Source organism: Amblyomma mixtum, chromosome 2 (assembly GCF_055824585.1).
Source record: "Amblyomma mixtum isolate Tamu chromosome 2, ASM5582458v1, whole genome shotgun sequence".
NCBI lineage: Eukaryota > Metazoa > Arthropoda > Arachnida > Ixodida > Ixodidae > Amblyomma > Amblyomma mixtum.
The window spans coordinates 67603640-67628128 of record NC_143013.1 but is presented as its reverse complement, the minus strand read 5'-3'; the positions used below and the strand labels follow the sequence as shown (position 1 = coordinate 67628128).

The following is a 24489-nucleotide window of genomic DNA, read 5'->3' as shown; positions in this document are numbered from 1 at the left end:
GTCTCGCTGGCTGTGCCGAACATTGGAGGGTAGAAGTACTCATACGTGCCATCAAAGACAGTACGGCAGAGCACAAAGGTACTAGCACTAAGCAGTTTTGCTTTGGAAGCTATGAATCTCCTTAAGGACAAAAGAATTCTCTTTTTATTTTTACGCACTTGTGAGCGCCGCGTTGGAGAGCGGGAACTACTGGGCACCGAATAACGTTTGTTAGAAGGGCGACCTTACGTTATTTTCGTCCCGAATGTAGGACAGGACGTCCCCGTACTTCATAAACGGCGTGATCACCATGAGGCCGTCTCTCTCGTCGATGGTCAATCCAATGAGCTGAAGAACATTGACGTGGTGGAAGTCCTTCATGATAAGCGCCTCCTCGAGGAATGACCGGCTGTCGAGTTCACCACCGCGAGAGTCTGCAACATCACATTAGGGAAAGCAGCACACATCAATTAAGCGCAATCGTTCAACGCCGATAGAAATAATTGGTCTCATTTCTATAAAGTAGTAGCTATGAAGTTAGTCAAATGTTTAGGGGAATCTCCCAAGGTGGAGTATATTTGTAATAAGGGAGTAATTACTCATTGACGTCCACCCGAGCGCAGCCATACGGCTACAAAGGAAAGTTATACAGCTTTCTCAGAAACTTCGTAGTTAAAGAAAAAGAAAGTTAAAGAAATTTTTCTTTGACGACGAAGTTTCTGAGAAAGCTGTATAGCTTTCCTTTGTAGCCGTATGGCTGCGCTCAGGTGGACGTCAGTGAGTAATTACTCCCTTATTATAACTCTTAAGTTAAAGGCAGTCACACTACCCTTCTTTTGATTTCTAGCATAGAACCTACTGACACCACCGTTGTGAGCGTGGATGTCGACAGATGCCAGCTTAACATTGTTTTTTTTTTTTTTGCAGCCGAGATTCAGAACTGCACCCTATACACCGACTGCAGACTCTATACTGGAAATTAAGGTACCAGAATGTCGCGAGTTGGTGAATGTTCGGCATTTTATTTTAGTGCAACGGTGCAAAAAGGACGAGCAAACGTCGCTCTGCAACCCAACTCTGAGGCGATGACCGGCGGAGCGCTTGAAAGCGTTGGCGTTTTCCGTTGGTGCTTATTTTGTTGTAGCTAATGCTCATACCTGCCGAATTGTTCGTTTTATACTTTGCATTCATATATCGCGGGCAGTCCTCATACGACTCTTGGCGAAGTAACGCAGTGGTGCAGCGGTTAAGCGATGCGCCACTACCCCGCCAGGTGGCTGTTTCAAACACAGCGCAAGCTTGTGAGACCCAGGTTGCTCTTCCCGAGCATCATATCTCAACGAATCGTTAATTAGCTGCTACCTGCAATGGTGGGCTGTTCTCTCACACTCTGTGGGGCAGGTTGCTACTTACCATGGTGAGCAGGTTTTGATGACGTCAGAAAGTCACGCGCTGCGGCGGTTGCCATTTCAGGGCAGAGACCCTTTTAATGCTAGCGCATTATTAAAATCGACCTTTCCCAACTGGCACATTTTTTTGAACTGTTCAACTTTATTACTTGTTCGCTGTTTTTTTACGTTTTACTTTCTTTCTGCACATTACGAAGTCAGAGGCGGATCTCATGACACGTCGGACAAAAGTAGTTGAGAGCTAGGAAGGGTTCTTAAGATTGAGCTTCGTTTGGCTACATGTACAACATTTCGCTACTAGTAACCTTCGCTGGAAAGCCTGCACCAATTGCTGTGGTACTGCACATGAAACACTGCAGATGTTTAGGGGACGTACGCGAAAGTAACATTGGTCGTTAATTTAAAATTATTCAAAATGGTCTGACAGGCTGAACTTAAATTTAGAGAGCTTTAAGTTTTCCCCATTATGTTTAAGACTTCTTTAGAAAAAACACCGTAAATACGACTTTCCACAGCTGCCTCAGACGAGCATATGAATACTATTTTGTCTTGTCTGCACAAAATACGTATTATTGTAATGTGGAGTGTAGCTTATTCCAGTGGAACGTAAAGCTGCAACTAATTTCCATATTTATCTTTAAAGTAAAAAAAAAGCATTGCGTTCTTGTCACATATGCGCCACAAGGCAACATTATCTTAATGTAATGCTTTTGTGTATTGTCCAACTTTTGGGGAAAAAACTGCACGAAGCTTTCACTTTTACCAGCTGTTCAACTCTGACTGCTGTGTACCTATTTTCGTGTTAAGTGTCTGCGACGTGAAAAATTATGACCATACTTTCAATCTGCTTTAACGCTGGAGACACTGTTGCACAAAGGGAGGAATATCATGCTCCACTAAGTTCTATCATTGCAATAAGTTCTATCATTAATTTAACTGTAAAACAGGGAAAAATTTACCCCCCTCCCCCATCCCCAAACACACACATCTAAAAGTGGGAGGTGAAGAATTACTCACTGTTGCGGAGAGTTTTGACAGCAACATTCTGACCGTGGTCTTTCTCTGACGACTTCAACACACCCTAGTAGACGCAACCAAAGTGACCTGTTGGTGGAGGGAAGATAATGCAGTAAATGTCACACTGAAACTCGGAAGCGTCCCGATGAAGCGCTGCAATACCCATGGAGCATTGGGAGGACACACCTTGGTACGCAGGAACTTTATGAAGAAATGCAGTGGCCATGTCGTCATGGTAAAAAATAAAACAAAGAAAAACACATTCGTTACTCAGAAGGCCTAGACGTTTACAAGTGTGTGCTCACAAATTAGGATTTTTTTAGCTTCATAGTCGGCCGGTGGTGGTTGTTCCAATTTTAAGCAACGAATATTGTCACGTTGTAGTGACGGCAATCCAGCAGTCAGGAAGAGAGCAACAGAACTTGGGAAACGAAGCTCTTTATTTGGGCTGACTTGCGCCCGCAAAAGAACTGAATCACTCGGCGGCGGCGTAAGCAACAAACGTGCTCGTCAGTCGTCGAACTACGAATGCCCGCTGCTCGCAGCATCGTTCAATTTAAAGCCGGCAAGCAAACTTCGAGATAACAGGTCGAGATCATCTAGAGTTATCTGGAAACACGTAGACGCAGCTCTTCATGGCTGTGATCAATCGAGATTAGTCCGGTCGCTTCTCGCGTTACGAACAAAAATGATAACACCCATTTCCTGCTGCCTTGAGCACGAACGAACGGGCACTACAATGATACGTGGCAATATTGATCAGAATACACGAAATCTTTGAAAAGAACGGATAAATGTACAAAATCCTTCAAAATCTGATACGTGCACATTTTTTATATTGAAAGAAAGCGAACCTGACTTTCCATTTGCACCTTTCGCTCTGTTCTCTCTGCCCTCTAGTGGGTGTGTTGAATAGTTAGTCTCGTGCTTTCCACTTTAGCTATAGTAGGACTTTTTTTACAAAAATATGTGTACGCGGGACGGCACACTGCTTTCACGATGTTCTGCATATCCTTTACTCTTACGTCACGTGCTCATGGCCTGCGTGGCTTGTGCCTCTGAAGGGGACAAGAGCTGTGCCACTTGGATGTTTTAGGATAATTCGGCGACAGCCAATCTTCATTACGAGCCAAGTCTGTGTGTACTCTCAATGGCTTTGCGAATTCCTGCACTAAATGTACGCGTAACCGCCTCATTCATCAGGGACATTGTAATGAGTCGCGGTTAAGTGACCGGCTGTCACTGAAATTCCTAGACAACATGATGGCTGCCTCGCAAATTTTTTTCTCTCTTCAGGCATCCCGAGTGAAGCCATCAGGCTAACAATAACTGCCTTTCCTGCTTATGAAAAAAAGGTAGTTTGGTACAATCGTGCGCCTGAGTACAGATGGCAGAGGAGCGTTCCTGTATAAAACTAGCGCGGCTTGCGACTTTGTTCGATACCGGTTCGCTACTTGTAGCGCAGCCGAAAAAAAAGAGATGTCGAGAATGCCCGTTTAAGGGCTGCCAAAGGTTAAACTCCTCTTGATATTTTTCGCTATGACTCACGACTCTTCAGGATCACAACAGGAACAGTGATGCAACAGGATCACAGTTGCACAACATGCCCATCCCAACACGTGTTGCAAACCCTCTTAAGCGTATCTTTGGAGGAGAATACACTGATGTAGGATAAGCTATAGCTGGTTATAAATTGTTCACTTGGTGTGCCAGTTTCGAAATAAAAGAAAAATTTGTTTTATTGAAGAGATATGACGCACAACTGTCTCACTTATCTCGGTGGACGCCCGAACCGCGTTGTAAGGGAAAGGATAAAGGAAGGAGTGAAAGAAGAAAGAAGTGCCGCAGTGGAGGTCTCCGGAATAATTTCAACCACCTGGGGATCTTTAAAGTTCATTGACATCGCACAGCACACTCGTGCCTTTGCGTTTCGCCTCCACAGAAACGCGGCCACCATGGTCGGATTCGAACCCGGGTACTCCAGCTCAGTAGACGAACGCCTTAACCACTGAGCCACCGCGGCGGATTTTCAAGATAAGCTCTGCTTCATTTAAGCCCTGTTTTATTTTTTGGGGGGCGAACTTCACCAAATAGACAAAGGCTGCGGTTGTACTCAGCAAATATTACGCAGGGCACATTAAAGGTTGGTATCAGAGAGATTAATATTCTGTAAAGACTACCAACTCATGAATCACGCAGCCACATGAATATGATCTTACAAGGAATATGGAGAAACCGAACTTTGCCACTGGGAGGCCTGCATGCTTTAAAGATACGGCCCACGTTCATCTCTTTCCTGTTCACATAAAAGGTATTATATGACATGAAGAGCTACAATGCATTCGCATTGTAGCGCATTTGGCAAGTAAGTTTACCAATATCCCTCAAGGGAAAAGGATATAACAGCTGTATCTTACGTGTACTCACCTATGGGGCAGACACGTGGAGGATAACAAAAAGGGGTTCAACTTACGTTAACTTAGTTTAGTGAAGATAAGCGATGGTCGTAAGAGTAACGGAGCGGATTCCAAGGGAAGGCAAGCGTAGCAGGGGGCGGCAGAAAGGTGGGCAGATGAGATTGAGAAGTTTACTAGGATGGCGTGGCTACGGCTGGCGCAAGACAGGGTTAATTGGAGGAATACGGGAGTGTCTTGCCGTGCTGTGGGCGTAGTGAGGCTGCTGCTGCTGATGATGATAATATTATGGGAGACGCATTTGCCCTGTACGAGTTGTAGCTAGGATGAAGTTGATGATATTCGCCTCCGATTCCACGCCTGCCATGACGGCTTATTCTATTAAAAATGAAAAAAAAAATATGCTGTCTTATCACTCTGACTTTATGAGATACCTTGTCCGATGACACGCCCTAGATGAAGGCGTTCTCTCTTCAAGAGGAGCTTTTCACTTTCGAGCATGGCTGTTGTCTCTTCATCAAGTTGAAAAGCTGGCTCCTGGGCAGCAGGGTCACTTCTTTGCACGTAATCTGTCGGGCAGAAAAAAAAAAAGAGAAGGAGGAACAGTGTAGCAGAGCACCAGGGTGCAGGTGATGATGTCTCTAGTTCACCGGGGCACCTAATCGCACAGCCATTCTCAGGAAAGCCAACCGTTCCATGTACGAGGGGCGAGGAGGCGAGAGCGGGTGAAGCGAGAATGGGCGCAGTGAAGAAGAGGGACGAGAGAAAACAGGAATGCTCGAGAGTCAGGCGGGAATACCGACAGCTAGTACATGATAATAAGGGGTGCTATCCGCTTAAATGAAATCGTTTAGTATTAGGAGAGTGTTGAAGTACGTTTTTCTCAGCATTCTGTTCTGGAAGGGTTGAAAAGGAGGGGTTGGAAAGCCGATGAGCTGCGTTTCGATTATGTGGTCATAAAATCGGCTGCAGCCTCCCAACAATGAAGTGACATGTTGAGGTTGAGGCACATGGCCGAGAAGTGTCACATGAGAGAGTATGAGGCAGAATCTGGCTACTAAAGGGTGCGGGATAAGTCGAACTTTGAGCAGCCGCTACCTCCAATGTCTGGAGGAAAGAGACTGAAAACCATTTCTACATCATGCTGGAATAGATGCACGAGCTGCCGTGTATATCTCGCAGTTATATCTGCGAAGAACCGCTGAGTTAGCGCTCGATGTGGCGTTTGAGGGTCAGGAGGATATACATATATTCAGAACTTCTCATTGTTAGCCACCTCCTCGGAGCCCAAAGGATTATAGAAAGATGGTAGTGACAACTAAACAATGAAAAACAGGTATTCCTTCACAGTCGTCTGCACAGGTATTAATGTGTTAGCATTACAAGGGTCTATGCAGTTCGATATGGCGACCGCCGTCTATCAGCAGTCAGTGACAGGTGGGCCCCCTGTAAGTTGGGCAGGTGGAAAGCTGCACACAGGTCTACGAACCAACTTATTATAATACCTATACGAACTTGGTATACTTCCTCGTATAAAACCAAACAGCATGTCTTGTGTGTGTCAACTACGGATATAACGATCTTTAGTATGTTAACCTCAGGTGCATCGATTCTAAGTATGCCACCAGACCTATGGAACTTTCGTGTGTTGCATCCGATATAACGTAGTTCTGTGTGTTAGCATCAGATATAGAGGACTTTTGTGTGTTACCTTGGTTATAATGAACATAAGTATGCAAACTCGGATGAAATGAACTTTTGTGTCTGGACCTAGGATGTAAAGAGCTTAGAGTGTTAACACCGGTGATCTATCGAGCCTAAATGCATACCCACCTCGTATATAGCGAACTTTAAGGAGTCAACCTCGGATATGAAGAACATTTAGCCGCTAACGGATTGAAACGATCCACTGAGGATCAACTAAGTGATTTATTTTCAAAAGCTGCATTTAATACTTCATGTTCCTAGCGAATATAATGATTTTATAAGTAGAGCCGATTCCTATCCGCTTGCACTGTGTGGCTAGCCTTAAATTTAGATGAAGTACCCGCATCACCGTTTATATTATTACAAAATTATTTCTTTTTTCGAGCCTTCATTTCGTTCTTTTAAAAGGAAAACTTTTCTATTCATGCAGTAAATGCATTACTCCCGACCGCAAATACATTGTCGCCTAAGCGGTAGCTTAACTTGAGTTGCGCTAGCGCTGCCAGGCATTGATGTCATTTGAATGACTGCGGCGTCTTATCAAGACAGCACGTGTGCATTTGAGCTGTGTATAGGTTTATGTGTGTGTAATTGTCAGTGCCATCAACGGGAAACGGGGGGCGTGTAAGCTTTCTTCGACTGTTTCCTTGTTTATTTTATCTTGATTGCTTTTAGCATATCTGTATTCACTTACGGTATTTTTTCTTATATGATTATGTTCAGTGCATCTCATACTGGTGACTCAAAACGACCGTAAAGGGTGCATCAATTCAAGTCCTAGTTATCTTTCTCCTAATCTATCTTTCTTGCATATTTATCACGCGGGAATCTTGCGTAGAGATTGAAAGAGGCACGTTAGGCTAATGAAAGGAGAAAAAACGCTCTCACTGTTGCAATTACCGCTACGGGTGTCGCTCCTGAGGCGCCAGTCATTGAAATCGGAGAGGTAGGTAGGCTGAAAAACGTTTTTGGCACGACTGCATCGTCGGAAAAGCAAGAATATCCCGACTCCGAAGAGCACCAACAGGACGGAGGCGACCACTGCGGCTGAGACGAGACGCCAATCAAGGCTGGTGTCTTGGGCCACCTGCATCACTTTGCCCAAGGGGTAGCTTTGTCCAGCATACACCACCTGTCGAGGTAAGCGCAGGAGGGGAACTAAGCACACAGTAGTGCAAAAAAGATATACATGTACAGTACGGTCCACTGTTAAAGGGAACATGCAATCGCGCGGCCTCCGCACTTCACGGAGCGCTGCTGCCGAGAACTTGAGAGAATTGTCGGCACAAGAGGCATGCGCAGTAAGCATGGTGGCTGGTCGTTCCGCGCATGCGCCTGAAGCCGCCTATTCTCGCCGCATCTGGACGGCAGTGTTTCGTGAAGCGCGGAGGGCACGCGATCACTTGTTCCCTTTAACAATGGACCGTACTGTACGTAACGCGCAGTATTTAAATACATGTGCTAATAAACGTAATAGTCAACTAAGAGAAGTGGCCATCTCTTTGAACTAGGTTTCCGAGAAGAACTTTTCCGTAAAGCCGATATTAAAGATCTCGGTTAGTGTGTTGGCCTAGATATTGCGAAGGTACGCAGTTGGGATGGGCTGAACCCAAAATAAAGATTGGAGGGGACACTCAAGCTCCGCCTTGAAGGTATGACGCGATAGCTTTCGTTGGCGCATCGTTCTCGACAAACCCGATGCCACGAACGCCAGCATAGATTCCGCGGCGAACGAACGGGCAGCAAGCCGCAAGCTTCGCGGTGAACGCGCCTTGGATGCGCTCTGCGTTGTTCGCCGCTCACCGCGCGATTTCCGAATCCCCGCACGGCCCCACTGCACCCGAACGAGATGAGCGGAGGGCGCTGCCGTCGCGCGCTATCTGCTGGGGCACTGGCGTACATTGCGAGGAGGAGGAGGAGGGAAAGGTTTTAGAGGGCGCCGCCTGATGGCGCTATGTGCGCGCCAAGTGAAGAGGAAAAGTAGCGTAAACGTACTTTGCTATTCGCTTAACAGCGACTGTTGTAACTTTCGTGCTCATAATTACTAGTATACACTACAGTAAGCGTTTCTAAAGCACCATTCGAAGACAGCACCATATTCACTAGACACGCCATTGTTCATTCCAAACCATCGAGCTGGCGTGGCGGAATCGCGTCATTGCACTTTTGTTTTGGGATGTGCTGCAGGGGATACTACGGAAAGATTTTCTTCTAAACTCCTACAGTGTGCGCTGCCTTGTTTCCAAACCTGACTCGAAACCCTGAGACATGATTCTTAGATTGGACTTCATAGCCTTTGGAAAACTCTCATGCAAGACCGCAACGTTGAACCTGTTGTTTCGCCCAGAATTCATTTTAGCCGAATGTTGCTTCAGGTAGCGGACATTTCCGAGAGATTGGACTTTTTACCGGATTGAATTCCTTTCCTGATGCGCTGTATATCATTGCTGACCTTTTAGTTGTATTATGTTTTTATCAATCTATCAAGTTTGTGCCATAGTGCCTACCTAGGTGCTCTGTAAATAGTTTTGTTTTTGTGTGTATACACGCACCCATATATATATATATATATATATATATATATATATATATATATATATATATATATATATATATATATATATATATATATATATATATATATATATATATATATATATATATATATAGTGTGTATATATATATATATATTGCCACGTATCATTGTAGTGTCCGTTCGTTCGCGCAAGCCCGCAGGAAAGGGGTGTTATCATTTGTGTTCGTGACGCGAGAAGCTACCGGACTAATCTCGATTGATCATAGCCATGCCGAGCTGCATCTACGTGTTTCCAGATTACTCTAGATGATCTCGACCTGTTATCTCGAAGTTTCCTTGCCGGCTTTAAATTGAACGATGCCGCGAGCAGCGGCATTCGTAGTTCGACGATTGACGAGCACGCTTGTTGCTTACGCCGCCACCGAGTGAGTCAGTTCTTTTGCGGGCGCAAGTCAGCCCAAATAAAGAGCTTCGTTTGCGAGTATTTCTGGTGTCTTCCTGACCGCTGGACTGCCGTCACTACAACGTGACAATATATATATAAAGACAACACCGGCTTTTCTGCGACACGGGGCCCTTAACGCTTTCGCGTAAAAAGGGCTATGCACACGGCAATGTACACCAGGCGGGGCAATAAAAATCGTTACATTTCCATCGAAGACAGGCAGAAGAGACAGCTGTCAAAGATGTTTCAAATGTGTTCTTAACTGGCATGTGGGTCCGGAATGGTTTGGAAGTGGCCGCTTGTGAGAAAGACCTGTTTGCAAATATGTATCACATACGATTTGTTGATTGCTTCTCTTTGGTGAACAGTGCGCGACGGCAGCTTATCTTAGCATTCCTGCCGGACGGCAGATTATATTAACATTTCTTGGATTCCATGGTATTACCCATGGAATGCGCTTTATCAACCCAGGTGTCGTAGCTTCTGCAAATTTCACCTTATCAGTGTCACGGGACACCTACGGTGCCGAAGCGTACGGAAACACGCTTTGGAAACCATATAACAGGTCTGTGCTTTTTTTGAAAATGAACAATATCTTTGCCTCGCTGCAGTTAACCGTTTTCCCGCTTGTTCTCTGCTTTAAGCTACCTTTCAAGCTGTTTCAACCGCAGAAGAAGGGAGAGCAAGACACCACTGGGCGTAAATAAACCTAGGCAGCCAAAAATAAATCGCACGAGCTTTCTGAAACCTGTCCACCAGACTAAACAGTTTGAATGATCTGACAGCACAGTTTCAGCTGCGGCTAGACGATTTACCGTTGCTGATGTCTTCTCTCAGCGGGAAGCGCATTTCAAGGACAAAGCATAACATTATATGCGGATGAAATATTTTGTGTCATGTTGAGCTCGGAGCCAAAATGCTTTCTCAAAGCTTTAGAGATTTAGAGGCCAGACGTATTTCATGAGTTATTCAATGAAATAAGCGTCAAATATTGTGAGTGATATTTAAATAATATCTATTGAAAAACTGAAGCGCAATTAAAAGCAATTAAAAAATGCTGAGAAGATTGCAATCATAAGCATATTCAGAAGTATCTCCCAGCGTTGAAAATTTCAAAGCAGTCAAGTATAGTAGAGGCCGCAAGCGTACGCAGCAGAAGGAAACGATACGGGTGCGGCCATGTTGTACTGACTATATCTAGGCTGAAAAGCTTGGTCAGAGACGCTTTTTAATGACCTCTTCGTTTTGGTTGCAAACTTGCATCCTATTAAATTTTCTGGATTGGAGGTTAGAATTTTGCTCGCAGGTGACCATTTCGATGACTACAGCCCTCCCAGGTTCGATGCATTGCGCAGGGTATGTCTATATAAGCTTGTCATCCCGTGAGGAGATACACTTTTCAGGCTAAGTGTTCGAAACTGATAAACCCCACAAAACATGTAAATAAGCTAGGTGCACTTGAGCAGCACAAACGAAATTTTCTGGCTTTAACTGGTCTTAAATGAATAATGTTATGCTTCATCGAATAATTGAGGGGATCCATGATGGAGGAGTTAGCATCCACCCGCGCTGAACCATACGCCTGCAAAGAAATCTCGTATTTGAAGAAAGACTGGCGTGGTCTGAGAATCGAATCCGAGAAGGCCGCGAACAAACCAGGGTAGCTAGCAGATATTAGGGCCAGAGCAAACAACTTGAACTGGAAGTGATGCCTGTCCAGAGTTTAGGGGAACCCTCCAAGTTGAAGCAGATTTGCGATAATGTTGTGCTTCAGGCCACCTGATCTATGTGCTTTGTGTTCGTGCTTTCTGTTCACGTTGATACCGAAAACTCTACTGAAAATTGAAAATTTGCTCCCCTTTCACAACATTGTACCTCCTCGTTGCAAACACGCAGGACTGACACAAGGCTTAACAACATCCAGCCACCAGCTCACAACACGAGGATTATTGTGTTATAAAGAGCAAAACTTCTGTAATAAAAATATTTAGCATGTTTCACTCGGCAGCTCTTCCTTACCTCAAATGCCTGAGGTGAACCATTGGCAAGGATGTCGCTTCTGATCTTGCAAATAATTGAGTGAGAAGTCATGTTTGTGACATTACACGCCTGATCCACGCCACTCACGCGAACGGAAAGGTGATCGCTGCCTACCAGAGGTTGAAAGCGCTTCCCCTGAAAAAGAGTAGATGCCGCAGCGTCAGCAACATCCAGAGAAGTAATACACACCGTAAAATGGGAGGCGCAGAAAGCGAAACCAGTTTTCCAGACTTTAAACGGAAAGTGATGGTCAGTCCATTCAATTTTTGTTCCTTCTAAGTATAAATTCTACTTTTATTTCTTGCTGCACTGACGTTTTTTCGGCGACAAAAGGCATTCATTGTTGAGAATATTGGAGTTTACAATTTTCCCGCCAATGCTACAGCTATCAATGCTACAGTTCTGCTACTTCATTCATAACCACTTGCAAAGTGAGCTAACCAAGTGCCTGCCGTGACGCAGTCGTCCAAGCGCATCTCTTTGCACGGCCGCAAGTAGAACTAACCCCACGGGTGGACGATCAACCTGGGGAATACTGCAGTACAGCTGAGGAAACGCCACTTGATACTAGTTTTATAACTATACTAGGCCTCTCATGTTCTTGTCTCGGAGGCATCTGTAAATATTGCTGTGGTCACCGCGTACAAGAAGTTTTTAAGTAGAAGGAAAATGATTAAGTTAAATTGGGAGTTAGCCTACAAACAAAACTAGCTCTATGTTGCTTCAGACAAATAAGGAGTGTGAAATCCCCCCCCCCCCCAAAAAAAAAACAGAAAAAAAAAAACTCAGAAAGTATTGCTCCAGACAGGACGTGGGAAGCTTATGTAAGTACGTGCCGTTATTTCAAGTGAAGGTTCGTTGAGGTCAACTTTCTGTACTCCTTCCGGAAAGCGGTCGAATTCTGGTGGCGGCTCGTAGACCAATGTGAAGTGTCTCCTCTCACCAAACCGGTCTAAAGGCAGGTACAGCTCGTCCATTTGAAAGCTGATCTGCGCTACAATGTGATAATTGTTCGCCTCCAACTCAGCACCAGTGATCACAGAGAACTCCGTCAGTGGTGTTCCTGGGCACCGCATTTTCTTCCCGTCCTCCGTCGCTTGGCATACCTGCATGTAAAGAGAGGTTCCCGGAACATTTTAATGAGTGGCTGGAAAGCTATGAACGTTATATAGGATACGAGACAACACCTCTGTTGTTACGACAAGGCTGCGTTCAAGGTCCAAGTATTTTACTAGAGAACACGCCTGTACATGTGATAGGCATCATTGTTCAGAAGTGCAGCCTCTCCTTTGAGAGTGGTGAATGAATTCTTGAAGGGTCACATCTGTCGAAAAATTACTCCCTTTCCGTAATGTATCCTATACCTAACACGACTTTCTTTAATGAATCCTATACCTCAAGAAAGAAAAAAACCGAAGTGGAACCGGGAAGAAGTGATCCTCTTTGCAATGTTTATTGATTCAAGCATAAAAGGGAGTGCTCATATAAATGGAAAAATTTTGCTGATCTAGTGATGTCCGAAATATACTTATTATTAATGTATTAACATACACCCCATACGCCTCAAGCCCTCTGGGGTCGTACCCCACATGGTTGCAGAAACTTTATCTTATCTTAAAGAGCCATCAATTAACTCTAAAGTATTTCCGTTATATCTTTCTGGGAAATCAACTCACCTTCTTAATCTCCTCGTGCTTCGAGCCGTCCAGAGAGGTGACTCGAGTCACAATGACGGGATTGGAGACGCTGTCAAAGTGAGCGCCCTTCACAGCAATAGTGAAGCGTCCACTGCAATGCGCGAAAGCACAGTTTCATCAAAACACTTGTGCATAGCTGTGAGGCGCTGCTCAATGACCACAGCCAGTGGGACCTGGGATCCTACACACTTCTGCATTCTTAGTTTTCAAGCAGTATTTTAAGCAGGTGCAGTCTTACGTGTAAAATGTTTTCAAACTGCTTCGAAGACTAACTCTGCTCCTGTTATAATAATGATTCTCTTTACCACATTAAATTCGATTTTAGGCGTTTGAAATTTTTTAAGAGCGTTTTAATGAACCAGTATTTTGCAAAACTTCTGATAAATGATTACTCGCACCCTCGCCAAAGAGAAACTTACGGTAGCAATACAGTAAAATAATTCAAAAATATGTATATATCTGGTCTCTGCCTTCCGGTTCCCACGATCTCTATTTTGCCATCTTGCCATAGTGCTGTCATGTAACGGCATTAATTATCTGAAACGGCGTTTCACTGTCGTGTGGAAGATGAAAAAGTGATAAGGTGAAGCTGGGTTTAAAATGAAGACCTTGCTGCCGAAATTGAGATGAAATTCGGAAGGTGAAATTGAGAAAAATTGACTCGACATTTAGTCTTCAGGTCATACAGATTTCACCGACTGCTGTGGTCGGGTGAAATGCTAATGCCAATCGGAGTACCGTATTTTCAAAGCGGAGACAAAGACCAAGAACAAGCTCTTGTCCCGTCCAGTTCTATTATCCTTTGCAGTTATCTGCGCTTTCAGAATTTGATATGCTATACCAACTAGCCCAGTAGACAAATTTGATAAGCAATTCGGAGTGTTTATTAACTCAATGTGCAGGAGTCTTTTTGCTGAGAGCGTTAGAGTAGCCAGGTGCTGTAACCTGTCATATGTGTGCAGGTTAATGTGAGGAGTGGATGTGGCGGTAAAGTATGGTGCATGTGTGCATGCGTGCGTCACGCATGCAAAGGCACTTTATGCAGGGTCATGCATGCTCATTTCTTCATTCTTATTCATTGGCATACAGCGCGCATCGGCGTGATAAGTTCAGCAAGGGACAGAGGTGGAAATAGGAAGAGGGGGTCTCGTGACGTCACAAGTGTCGTACGAACTATGTTCCGATCAAAGAGCGTAGCCTGTTGCCGTGACGTCAGGTTCCATAACGCTAAGGAAAGCGACACTGCAAAAGCAAGAATGTTTGCTTGACAGCTGTGCTGTAAAACAAAGAAAAATTTAAGCAATACATTATTGCAACCAGCGGCCTGCAAATGACACCAGGCGACACCTATATGCCACAGCTCATGTGTGGTGTATGATACAGACCTCTGCTGTAGATTCATCCTTGGCCTTGAAGAGGGGAGAAAGAGAAATGTCGCGTGCGGAGAAAAGCCCTTTGTCATGCTGAAGAAATTTTATACGGAAGAGAATGGCAGGGAAAGCGCGGCAGACCTTCATGACTGCCACGCCTGTAATTTCTTACTGCAATTTTCCTGAAGTAGTCATCGCTGGCGTGCATTACTTAAAGAGTAGCCCGAAATTTGCGGAGCAAATTTTTGACGAGAAAAGGTCCGAATATACCTCATTCAAATCACATCTCTGAAAGCAATGAGAAGCTCAGTTGTACTATGGGCGAGTACGGCCAGGTTCGAGCCTTAGATTCATGCAGCAAAATGTCTTGTTACATTAAATCATACGGAATGAAGCACAAGTCAATTCTGTGCCACTTGCCGGTAGGTTGATCTCTTGGGCTCAATGTCGTCGACCACGGGTTTCGCCTTAATAGTGGGCTTCGAGCCGGGATTTGCGGCAGCGACGAAAGGAACCTGGGCGCCATCTATCGTCAGGAAGACTTGCATTCCTTGTGGCACTTCATCTCCAGCCACATTGTTCGTTGAGCATTCCAGGAATGTAGCGTTTATCCTGTCACAAGAAGGCAGATGCAGATTGGTCGGGGGCAGGCCAATTAATGGTAATATTTGCTGCTCACGCTAATCTAACCAAACATAAACAAAACTGAAATATTTTGCTCAAGCAATTCCTGCAGTTTGTAACGTATGAGCCTTACGGATAGTTCTGAATACATGACGGGCCAGCCGTATAAAAGAAAAAAACGCCTGAAAAAAGAAAAGGCCCAGGCTTAGCTTGGTTAAGCCAACAATGCGTTGCATATTGCGCGGTCTTTTTGGGCGTGGTATTGCTTGGCGGCAGTCGATTTTCTCAGCAGCTTTTCCTCCGTGACGTATGGATGGATGGATGGATGGATGGATGGATGGATGGATGGATGGATAGGAGCGCCCCCTTTGAAACGGGGCGGTGGCAACCGCCACCATGCTCAGCCGTCCTTTCTTTTTTATTTTTTTGTGTGTTTTTCCCTTTTTTTCTTTTTCTCTTTTTCTTTTTTTACGTGGTTTGGTGACGTCACGTCACCAAACCACGTGACGTCACGTCACGTGGTTTGGTGGCTGCCCGGCCGCGCCCAAGGGCTGAACTGAGTGATTGCAATATGCTACGCATAAAAAAAGAGAACGTTTACGGAGCCCTGAAATCTATCCTGGGTCAAAAGTGCCTTACCCAATGAGGGCTTGCATATTTTAGGGCACAGCGGCGGAAAGGCTAACAGAGCCGAATTTTAGGCAAAGCTTATAGGGGAGTATTAAAATTCTGAAGCAGTGGAAATGGTAGAATCTTTTTGGTACGTGCCTAATAGTAGCTCTTTCCTGGCTGTCATGTAGGAACCGCGGGATTGCAGCTCAAAGCACACAGGCTGAAAAAGTTCACGAGTTGTCCTTCTCCACATTCTAGCATCATGAACTGAACGTTGGTGGGGACATAACACAAATGGAGCGGCGAAAAGGAAATCCGCGTGTATTGCCCAATCACAGTGCAACCGATTGGCGACCGAGCCTCTGAAGGCAAACTGAGAAACACCCAACGACTGCTGATGTACAGTCTAGCGCGATTTGAAGGTTATCGCGCGAGCGTCGACCAGCCTAGCACTCCAGGCACCTAGCGGCCGACTTTGGAACAGGAAAAATCATGATTTCGCACTCTCCTCTTCCTCGTTCGCTGTTCCGTGCAACAAGCTTCACCCCCGTGACGAGATCACCACCCTTTCTCTCTATTCTAAGCTTTCCATTGGTTGCGATAAAGTGTGGACTTGGTTACCTCTCGTATCTTGCGGCCGATAACAAAATTGGTGGGAAAGAAAAAATTACCGACGATTACGTTACTTCCTAATGCGAAATTTGAGCGCAGCAAATAAGCTGTTTCACCTTTTCGATAGTGAGTCAACCCCAGCTGCGGAGTTGGTTTCAGGGACAACGCCGCCGATGCCGACACAAACAATATGATACCCTCGCTTCCGCAGCGCTAAGAACCAGGTCTAGCCGTGGGAAGGTGGTCACGTATTCGTCGACGTGCCGGGGCCTACGTGAAATAACTGGCGCGTCGGCAACTGAAGAGCACCCTATCCGCCACACAAGAACGGGGGGGGGGGGGGGGGGACCCTTTCCTCCTCTTTCTGCATGGCGGCGACGGTGTTCTATGCAATCACGTTATCTTGACTCTCTAGCGGCGTCAGCGGCATCCAGCGGTATCAGTCGGTCGCTGCTAGCGCTGGGGGGATGAAAGGGGGGCGGAGCTGGTTACGAGGCCGACGACAACGCCGACGACGACGCGAAACCCAGGAACGGACGCCAAAGAGCTGCGCTCTAAAAAAAAAAAACTGATGGCCCAGAGGAGGGAGTGACAGCTGCTGAAGGAACAGCAAAAAGAGTGAGGGAAGCTGGCCTGATACCTCCCTCGCCTCGGCAGAGAATTCTGGGCCATGGCGCTGTTCATGTTCTCGGCCGACGCTCGCGCGATAACCTTCAAATCGCGCTCGACTGTACGGCAGTGAAGACCGGAGGCAATCGACGGTTTTGAAACCAGCGTATAAGTAGCTAACAGTATCTTTCGCTTGCGCTTCCTGTTTGTCCGCCACTTCATTATTCCCCCCCCCCCCCCCCCCCCTTCCCCGTATTGTGCCCCGTGAGGAAACACGTGAGCATAAGATAGACCGCAGCAGCCTTCGTGCCTACCAGTGGGAACTTTGTAGAGGCGCCGATTACTGTGCCGCCGTGATATCGCCGCATCCTGAGCAAGTTTGTATCCTGACCGCCGCCGTCATCGGCGCGGAAGTCGCGTGAAAGAAAGATAAGGTACCGCCTCGCAGCTGCAGCTCACCACAGGCTGCTTTCCAATTCAGCCATTTGCCGTATCGTTTCGGCTTCCATCGCAATTGCAGTAAGCGTGGCCAATTTTTGAGGTTGCTCTAGAAACCTTAAAAGCCAACACAAATACATAGTAAAGAGAAATCCGATCGGAAGTGCATGTGTGAGAAGCATTTTCTTACTGATTTGATTCCCTGTGTCGATCTTCACTTTGTTCTGCTCTCTTATAAAAAAGCTAACTGGAGGATAAATTTGCGCCTGCCGCGGTGGCTCAGTGGTTAAGGCGCTCGTCTACCGAGCTGGAGTACCCGGGTTCGAACCGACCGCGTCGGCCGCGTTTCGATGGAGGCGGAACGCAAGGCGCCCATGTGCTGTGGGTGGTGGTGAGAACATTTATTTAGAAGGGGCAGAAGGTATGTTTGGATCAGCCCCTAAGGAACCGATCCTTACAAACACAAGGTGGAGGTCCCAAGTTTTGAACACCAGTGGCGGTGGCCGCCGCCCGGGCGCGCCCGACTAAGACTTGTTGGTCCTGTAAGTAGTGGCAGCCGAGCAGGGTCTGCGATGTCAGTGCACGTTAAAGCTACCCAGGTGGTCGGAATTACTCCGAAGACCTCCATATGGCACCTCTTTCTCTCTCTTCTTTCACTCGCACCTTCCTCCCTTCCCTTACGGCTCGGTTCAGGTGAGACAGATAGTGCGCCATTTCCTTTGCTCAAAAACCAAATTAATAATATTATTATTATTATAATTATTATAAGTCTGCATTGCACCAGAGACAAGGCAAACGCACAAAAAATCTGAGGGTACTTAAATCTGCTTACGTGGAGGAATGCGATTGGTAAATTGGTAAATTGGTTTTTTGATGAAAGGAAATGGCGCAGTATCTGATGTCTCACATATCTCGGCGGACACCTGAAACGCGCTGTAAGGGAAGGGAGGAAGGTGGGAGTGAAAGAAGAAAGAGAGAAAGAGGCGCCGTAGTGGAGGTCTCCGGAATAATTTCGACCACCTGGGGATCTTAACGTGCTCTGACATCGCACAGCACACGGGCGCCTCTTGCGCTTCGCCTCCATGGAAACGCGGCCGCCGCGGTCGGGTTCAAACCCGGGTACTCCGGCTCGGTAGACGAGCGCCTTACCACTGAGCCACTCGAAGCATGCGTTTTGAGGAAATGCAAGGGCGAAGTAGCTCTCAAATCTCGACATCTCGGCGAACACAACCGCGCCTTAAAGCATGCAACTGAAGGTGCATGTGTCAGCGGTCCGAACCCGTGCCGTAAGCTAGCTTTCAGCTTCATATCTCGACATATCGGTGAACACCACAACCGCATCTTAAAAGGAAATGTTTTCTCACAAAGCATGAAATCGAAGGTGCATATGTCATGGCTCCGAACCCTTATCGCAGGCTAGCCCCTAACCTGACGAAAACATTTAAGCTATATGCAAAGAGAAATGCTTTGACACCACTTGGAATGCTGTGTGACGAACGGTTGCTGAAGATTTTGGTGAATGTATTCGAGAACATTGCCACCACATTAAGGTCAATCAGTGATGACATCGCTGGGATTTCGTTGGCTCCTGCGATATCTATTGCGCAAACCAGCGTCGTCGCTTCGGCGGACCCGGTTTTGCGCTGCGCGAGAGACAGCCGCGCTGGCTGGGTTGCAATCTGATTCCAGAGGCAGGCCCAAAAGGAAGCTGATTTCTGCGGAGCCGAACGTATAGTTTACAGTTACACGTTGACATTTAATTACGAAGATCTATTGTGACTCCGGACAGCCTTTGACAAAAGAATGCAGGTGAGTTTGTTTTATTAAGTCACAGTGCGAGGGTTGTTGCAGCACAGCTGGAACCCATAGGCCCTGGCGAAAGAAGGGGATAGCTCCGTTCATCATGAAGAAATTTCAAGCCTTCGTGATGCAGAAATGAGGTGAAATAGATGGCAGAGAAAAAGAAATATTTCGGGCCTTAATCAAGTGAGCTGATGCATGAGAAGCGATGGAGATTGTTTGGTTTGGTTTATTGGGGTTTAACGTCCCAGATGAACTCAGGCTATGAGGGACGCCGTAGCGGAGGGCTCCGGAAATATTGACCACCTGGGGTTCTTTAACGTGCACTGACATCGCACAGTACACGAACCTCTAGAATTTCTCCTCCATTGACATCCGACCGCCGCGGCCGGGATCGAACCCGCGTCTTTCGGGTCAGCAGCCGAGCTCCATAACCGCTGATCCACCGTAGCGGTCCAGAAGAGAAGGAAAGGAAACACACAATACAGACAGTCGCTGCATGCGCTTTCTTGCCTTCAGTTTTCGCGTTGCTTAACTCCAATAAAAAGTCGTTTATATAACATCGAAAAGTCCACATAAGACATATACTAGATATCCTGTATGTTTTTGGTTAAACCTGCAGAGCATGGAGGACGTAGCTTGATTCGAAGACACCCGGAGATACGAGTGTGCTGCGATTCGTCTCAACCGCACTCTATGCCTGCGGGTTGATGGGCTATACGCCTGAAGGTGTGGGTAACTAGGTGCGCATCTGATGCTGCTGGTCTAAATGCGCGGAATGTCACCCACCCAAGCAGCACTGGAAATCGGCCCAGTATTGGTAACGTATTGGCAAATAAAGGTCCTACGTATTGCCGATACGACCAGATTGGTTTATTGGTATATTGGAGTTTAACGTCCCAAAGCAACTCAGGCTGTGAGTGATGCCGTGGTGAAGGGCTCCGGAATTTCGACCACCTGGGGTTCTTACGACCAGAGTGAAATCATCTATTTGCAGTATTGGGCTGATTACCTGTGCTGTTTGGGCAGTCGTACCAGCAAGCTTCATAGCATGGGAAAACTGGGAGCATACGCAGGGGGAAAGAGTCTGAACAGGAAGAATCATGGCGAGCATGTGGCGCTCCCATCACAATGAAATCCGACTGCGGCGCACCTTCCACACACCCATATTACGCTTCCAAATGCCGCAACCGCTTCTTCCCTTTCCTCGCTGTCACGCCTCCGGAGAGTTGTTTGTTTTAAAAGGAAGACTCTCACGCCACGCTGACGGCTTGCGTAGAGGAGTGAGGTTGGGAACGCCCGTGTGATATCCTCAGCTAGGCACTCAGGTTCTTGGTCGCAAAAACAGAGAGGAAAGAAACGCTGCGAGATTCTCATAAGCACAGAGTAGCCTGATTTTTATTTTCGTTTGGTACACCTGTAACGATGAACAAACACTTCTCGTTTAACCCACCATCTCAAAGCAAACTATATATTTCGAAAGAAAAACAGCATTTTATGCATATTTGTGACATTCACGTGCTTCAAGAAATTCACCTATTTTTTAGTGTTGCCTATATCATGCAGCATAATGATTCATGGGTTCTAAAATATCTTAATTTCTCTCATTTTATTTTTACCTTGAAGACAGTAATGCTCGACCTGAAATTTATTAGCAACAATTAATTGCCTACTGTATCATCTCTTTCCGTTAGCGTATTGAGTTATTAGTATTCGCTGTACTAGAAAACCTATACAGAGAGCAGTTTACAAGGCTGGCGTGAGTTGGGACATACAACTACAAGATGACCTTGTTCTTGTCCCAGGCTAAATATCTTATGCATGACAAGCTTAAATAGTGGCCTCAGAAGCAGTGTTCGCATGATTCAGAGAAGGATCAGACGCATATTCCAGAAGCAGCAAAAAAAAGTATCCTAGTTACCTTTCAATTCCGCATATACTTTTGCCGATTTTCACAACCTGTTGAGACCCTATGTTGAGATTAGCGCCGGTGATAGTGACGTGCGTAGTGCCGGATGCTGGGTCATAAACTGGAGTGATGCTACTGAACCCCGCCACCTGGAAAAAGAAGTTAGCAATGCCTTAAACACGTGCCAAGAACAGGCAAATACAGAACTCCTCCCCAGAATGAGTCGCTGCTGCCTTCGCATCAGTGGAACTCATCAGTCAGGGTTATGGATATTGGCGTTTTGCTGATTAGCATCGCAACAATGTATTTAAAGTGCTGCAGTAATAAAAATAAAGCTGGAATGCAAATTTCATAAAAGTGGAGACAAAGAGACATGAACATCTGTCACAAGGAACGAACAGTTGGGATTGCTCAGGCATTCATCGGCTGAACGTTAAATCCCATAAAGCAAAGACCAATCTTTATCACACGTACCTTGTACTCGGAGCCAGATCTAATGGTGCGAGTTTCTACCACGTCGTATCTCTTGACCGCGCTCTTTAGCGGGTCTCTTACACTGTCGCTTACTCTTATAACAATGTCTACTTTCGAGGTGTCCCGTCCAGCTGGAGTTGTACACAACACTCTGAAAGATTGAAATGAAAACCCTGTACATGCTTTCTGTCTGAAATTCAATAAAAAAGAGTGAAAAATATCAGCAATATGCATGCCAGTGGTTAACCGGTCTCTAATAGGTAAGAAGGTAAACACTACATCTCGTATATACAGCTCACCGTATAGCTATGAAAGAGAAAAACCTTAAAACTTGTATCCTTTTCTTTCTTTACGTCACGGGCAATAGAGGAACTTTTCTGAACCTTGTCATTTACAGGGACCAACATAAACCGTCTCCTGAGGGCGTTACATATAGTACCTAGCACTCGGCCAAGAAACTTGTCGATTCCGGTTCAGGCGCAGCTTTGACCACGTTATCTTTGCTCATTATTCAACTTACGTATTGTTGCAATCCTAGGATCATGTCGATTCTATGTAAGTACAGTGGCAATAGGTCTTACAAAACGCCCGCTTTTAGCTTAAAAATATTACACCGCGATTTTATTTTATAAGGAAAAAATCCGGAAAAATGCGAGAGCTTGAGCTGCAATAAGCAGTAACTTCCTTTATGCAGATCAGCTACACGCTGCACGTATTATTGGCGATTGAGTGCACTGATGACAGATTTCGTGAGTGGCCACTTTCTGGACGTGCCGCCTTGCCGGACGCCAGACACTAAATGATGTAACACAAGCTTTGTGCACGCTTTGTGCGCATTCATACTGACCGCCGCTTGGAGCTCCACTGTACGATGTCGCACACTTTGCCGCCAACTCGGATCTCAATGCTGCTGTGAGGTTTGTACTGCGGCGATCCGAGATTGTCGCCCTCTATTGTTAAGGGGGTGCCGCCAAATAGGGACCCATTCACGGGATGCATCTGTAACAATTGCACAAAAGGCAAGGGCTAGGCAGTTCCAGCTTATGAAACCAGAGTATTTGTTACAAGTTGTTGAAAAGCTGTCAATGAATAAGGGAGACAATTAAATAACATTTAATGTGCCGTAAATAAAGAAAACATGTACTGAAACTTGTGAACACTTTTGGTGCAGTATTAGGCACTTTGTAATGAGTGGTGAGTGAATTACTTTATTAGAAAGCGTGCTTTTCTCTTAGCCTTGGTCACTTGCCTGCTTATCCACTGTATAGAGGTTATGTCGTTGTATCCTTTCATTCGAGCACTACACATTAACAGGTAAATGCTACAGAAAATGCACCAAATTCTCTGCTATTATGATACCACAGATTACAAAGCTTGGCTGCTTTTCGAAGTAATGTCCGTACCTTTTTTAACTTGGACTACAGTCTAAATAACGTCCCGCATGTTTCAATAAGACTGACTGAAGGTCCACTGCTTTGTCTGTTCAGCTGTCATCCTGATCCAGATATTTTTTTTAGGCTTAAAATGTACCCGGAAACAGAAGCAATCCTATAATTCATAATCTTTAGTGAAGTATATTGCACTGAGATGATTGTGTGCAAAATTGTGTGCACCAGTTGCGGTGACTGCAGGGAACCACTCAAACAGTGAGGCTATTCGTTCGAGTTAACGGTTTTCATACGACCCCGCCGTAGATATGGGGAAGAAATCTACCGTAACGTGGGTGTGGTCCCGTGCGCGTCCCCATTCATAGCCCTGGCTCTCTTCCATCAGTGATCTCAGTAGCGCGGCAAGCGAGCCAGAAAGTTCTAGTAGGCTCTTAAAGACTCGTAGAAAGAGAGGCTTCTTCACACGGGTTGTAATGTACTGGAGACTCCCCATTGCAAGTAGCCCCAAAGACGCCGGCGGGTTCGTAAGTTTCTCGGCTGTTCTTGTCCTGTTAGAGCCCTCATGACTATGAGATCGCTCACCTCAGCAGCACGCGGAGAACTATTGTTTACTAGAGTAAATTGCTTGGCTAGTTTGCTCTGTTGTGTGTGCCTCTTTGTTCTTGCCCAGCGTCTGCTTCGCTGGTTCCACTATTGCGCAACCATTGTTTCGGCGGGTGCGGCACATCGATATGGCTAAGAAGCTGCGGTGCCTGCCAGCCTGGAAGTGATTCCAACATCAAGGTTGCACTAGAGTGAACGTCATCGTCACGCCGAACGAACAGACATTGCGGATCTCTTAGGGAAAGGCGCTTCGCTCCGCTACTCCTGCTTTGTGCCACCGCCGCTAAATGTGTCGAACCAGGGTAGGAAAGCGTGCCACTCTGCAAGTCAACGTGTATGGAAAGCAGACATAATATATTGTGCAACATCCCTCCTGCAAGATCTTTCGTGTAGCACCTGCTCTCGACGACGATAGAGGCTATAATTTTAACCACATAGCATTAATGTACCCGTCCCCCAGAAAACCCAGTGTCGGCATTGTGATCGAAAAATGACCGGCATGACTGTGGCATGTGGCCCCCAAAAGCAACCTAGGAGGCAGTGGGCCACCTAGTTCCCGTGACCTTGCCGAGTCATCTCAGCCTGCCCACCGGATAGTGAGCAAACTGGTCGCCGATGCAGGCGGCAGTTAATTATCTGTCGCTCGGGAAGAGCAACCTGGGCATTACAGGGCCCATTGCTAGGAACACCTGCCATCGCAGGGCAGTGGCACTTCGCTTAACCGCTGCACCACTGCGCCAGGAGGGGTATGAGGGCTGCCAGGGATCTATGAATGTAAAGTAGATGATCACCTTCTGCATATGTGG

The 24489-nt window shown here is 46.1% G+C and overlaps 1 protein-coding gene across 1 annotated transcript in view; it reads right to left on the bottom strand.

Annotated features, from left to right (window-relative positions):
• The window catches only part of LOC149359633 (hepatocyte growth factor receptor-like), a 43489-nt gene that overhangs the window by 2117 nt on the left and 16883 nt on the right, over positions 1-24489 (bottom strand). Inside the window, 11 exon segments of the mRNA XM_089571783.1 lie at positions 229-413; positions 2406-2492; positions 5254-5388; positions 7415-7658; positions 11527-11682; positions 12384-12653; positions 13224-13335; positions 15035-15226; positions 21231-21367; positions 21693-21843; positions 22543-22691. Coding sequence (XP_089427909.1) covers positions 229-413; positions 2406-2492; positions 5254-5388; positions 7415-7658; positions 11527-11682; positions 12384-12653; positions 13224-13335; positions 15035-15226; positions 21231-21367; positions 21693-21843; positions 22543-22691 — 1818 coding nt within the window.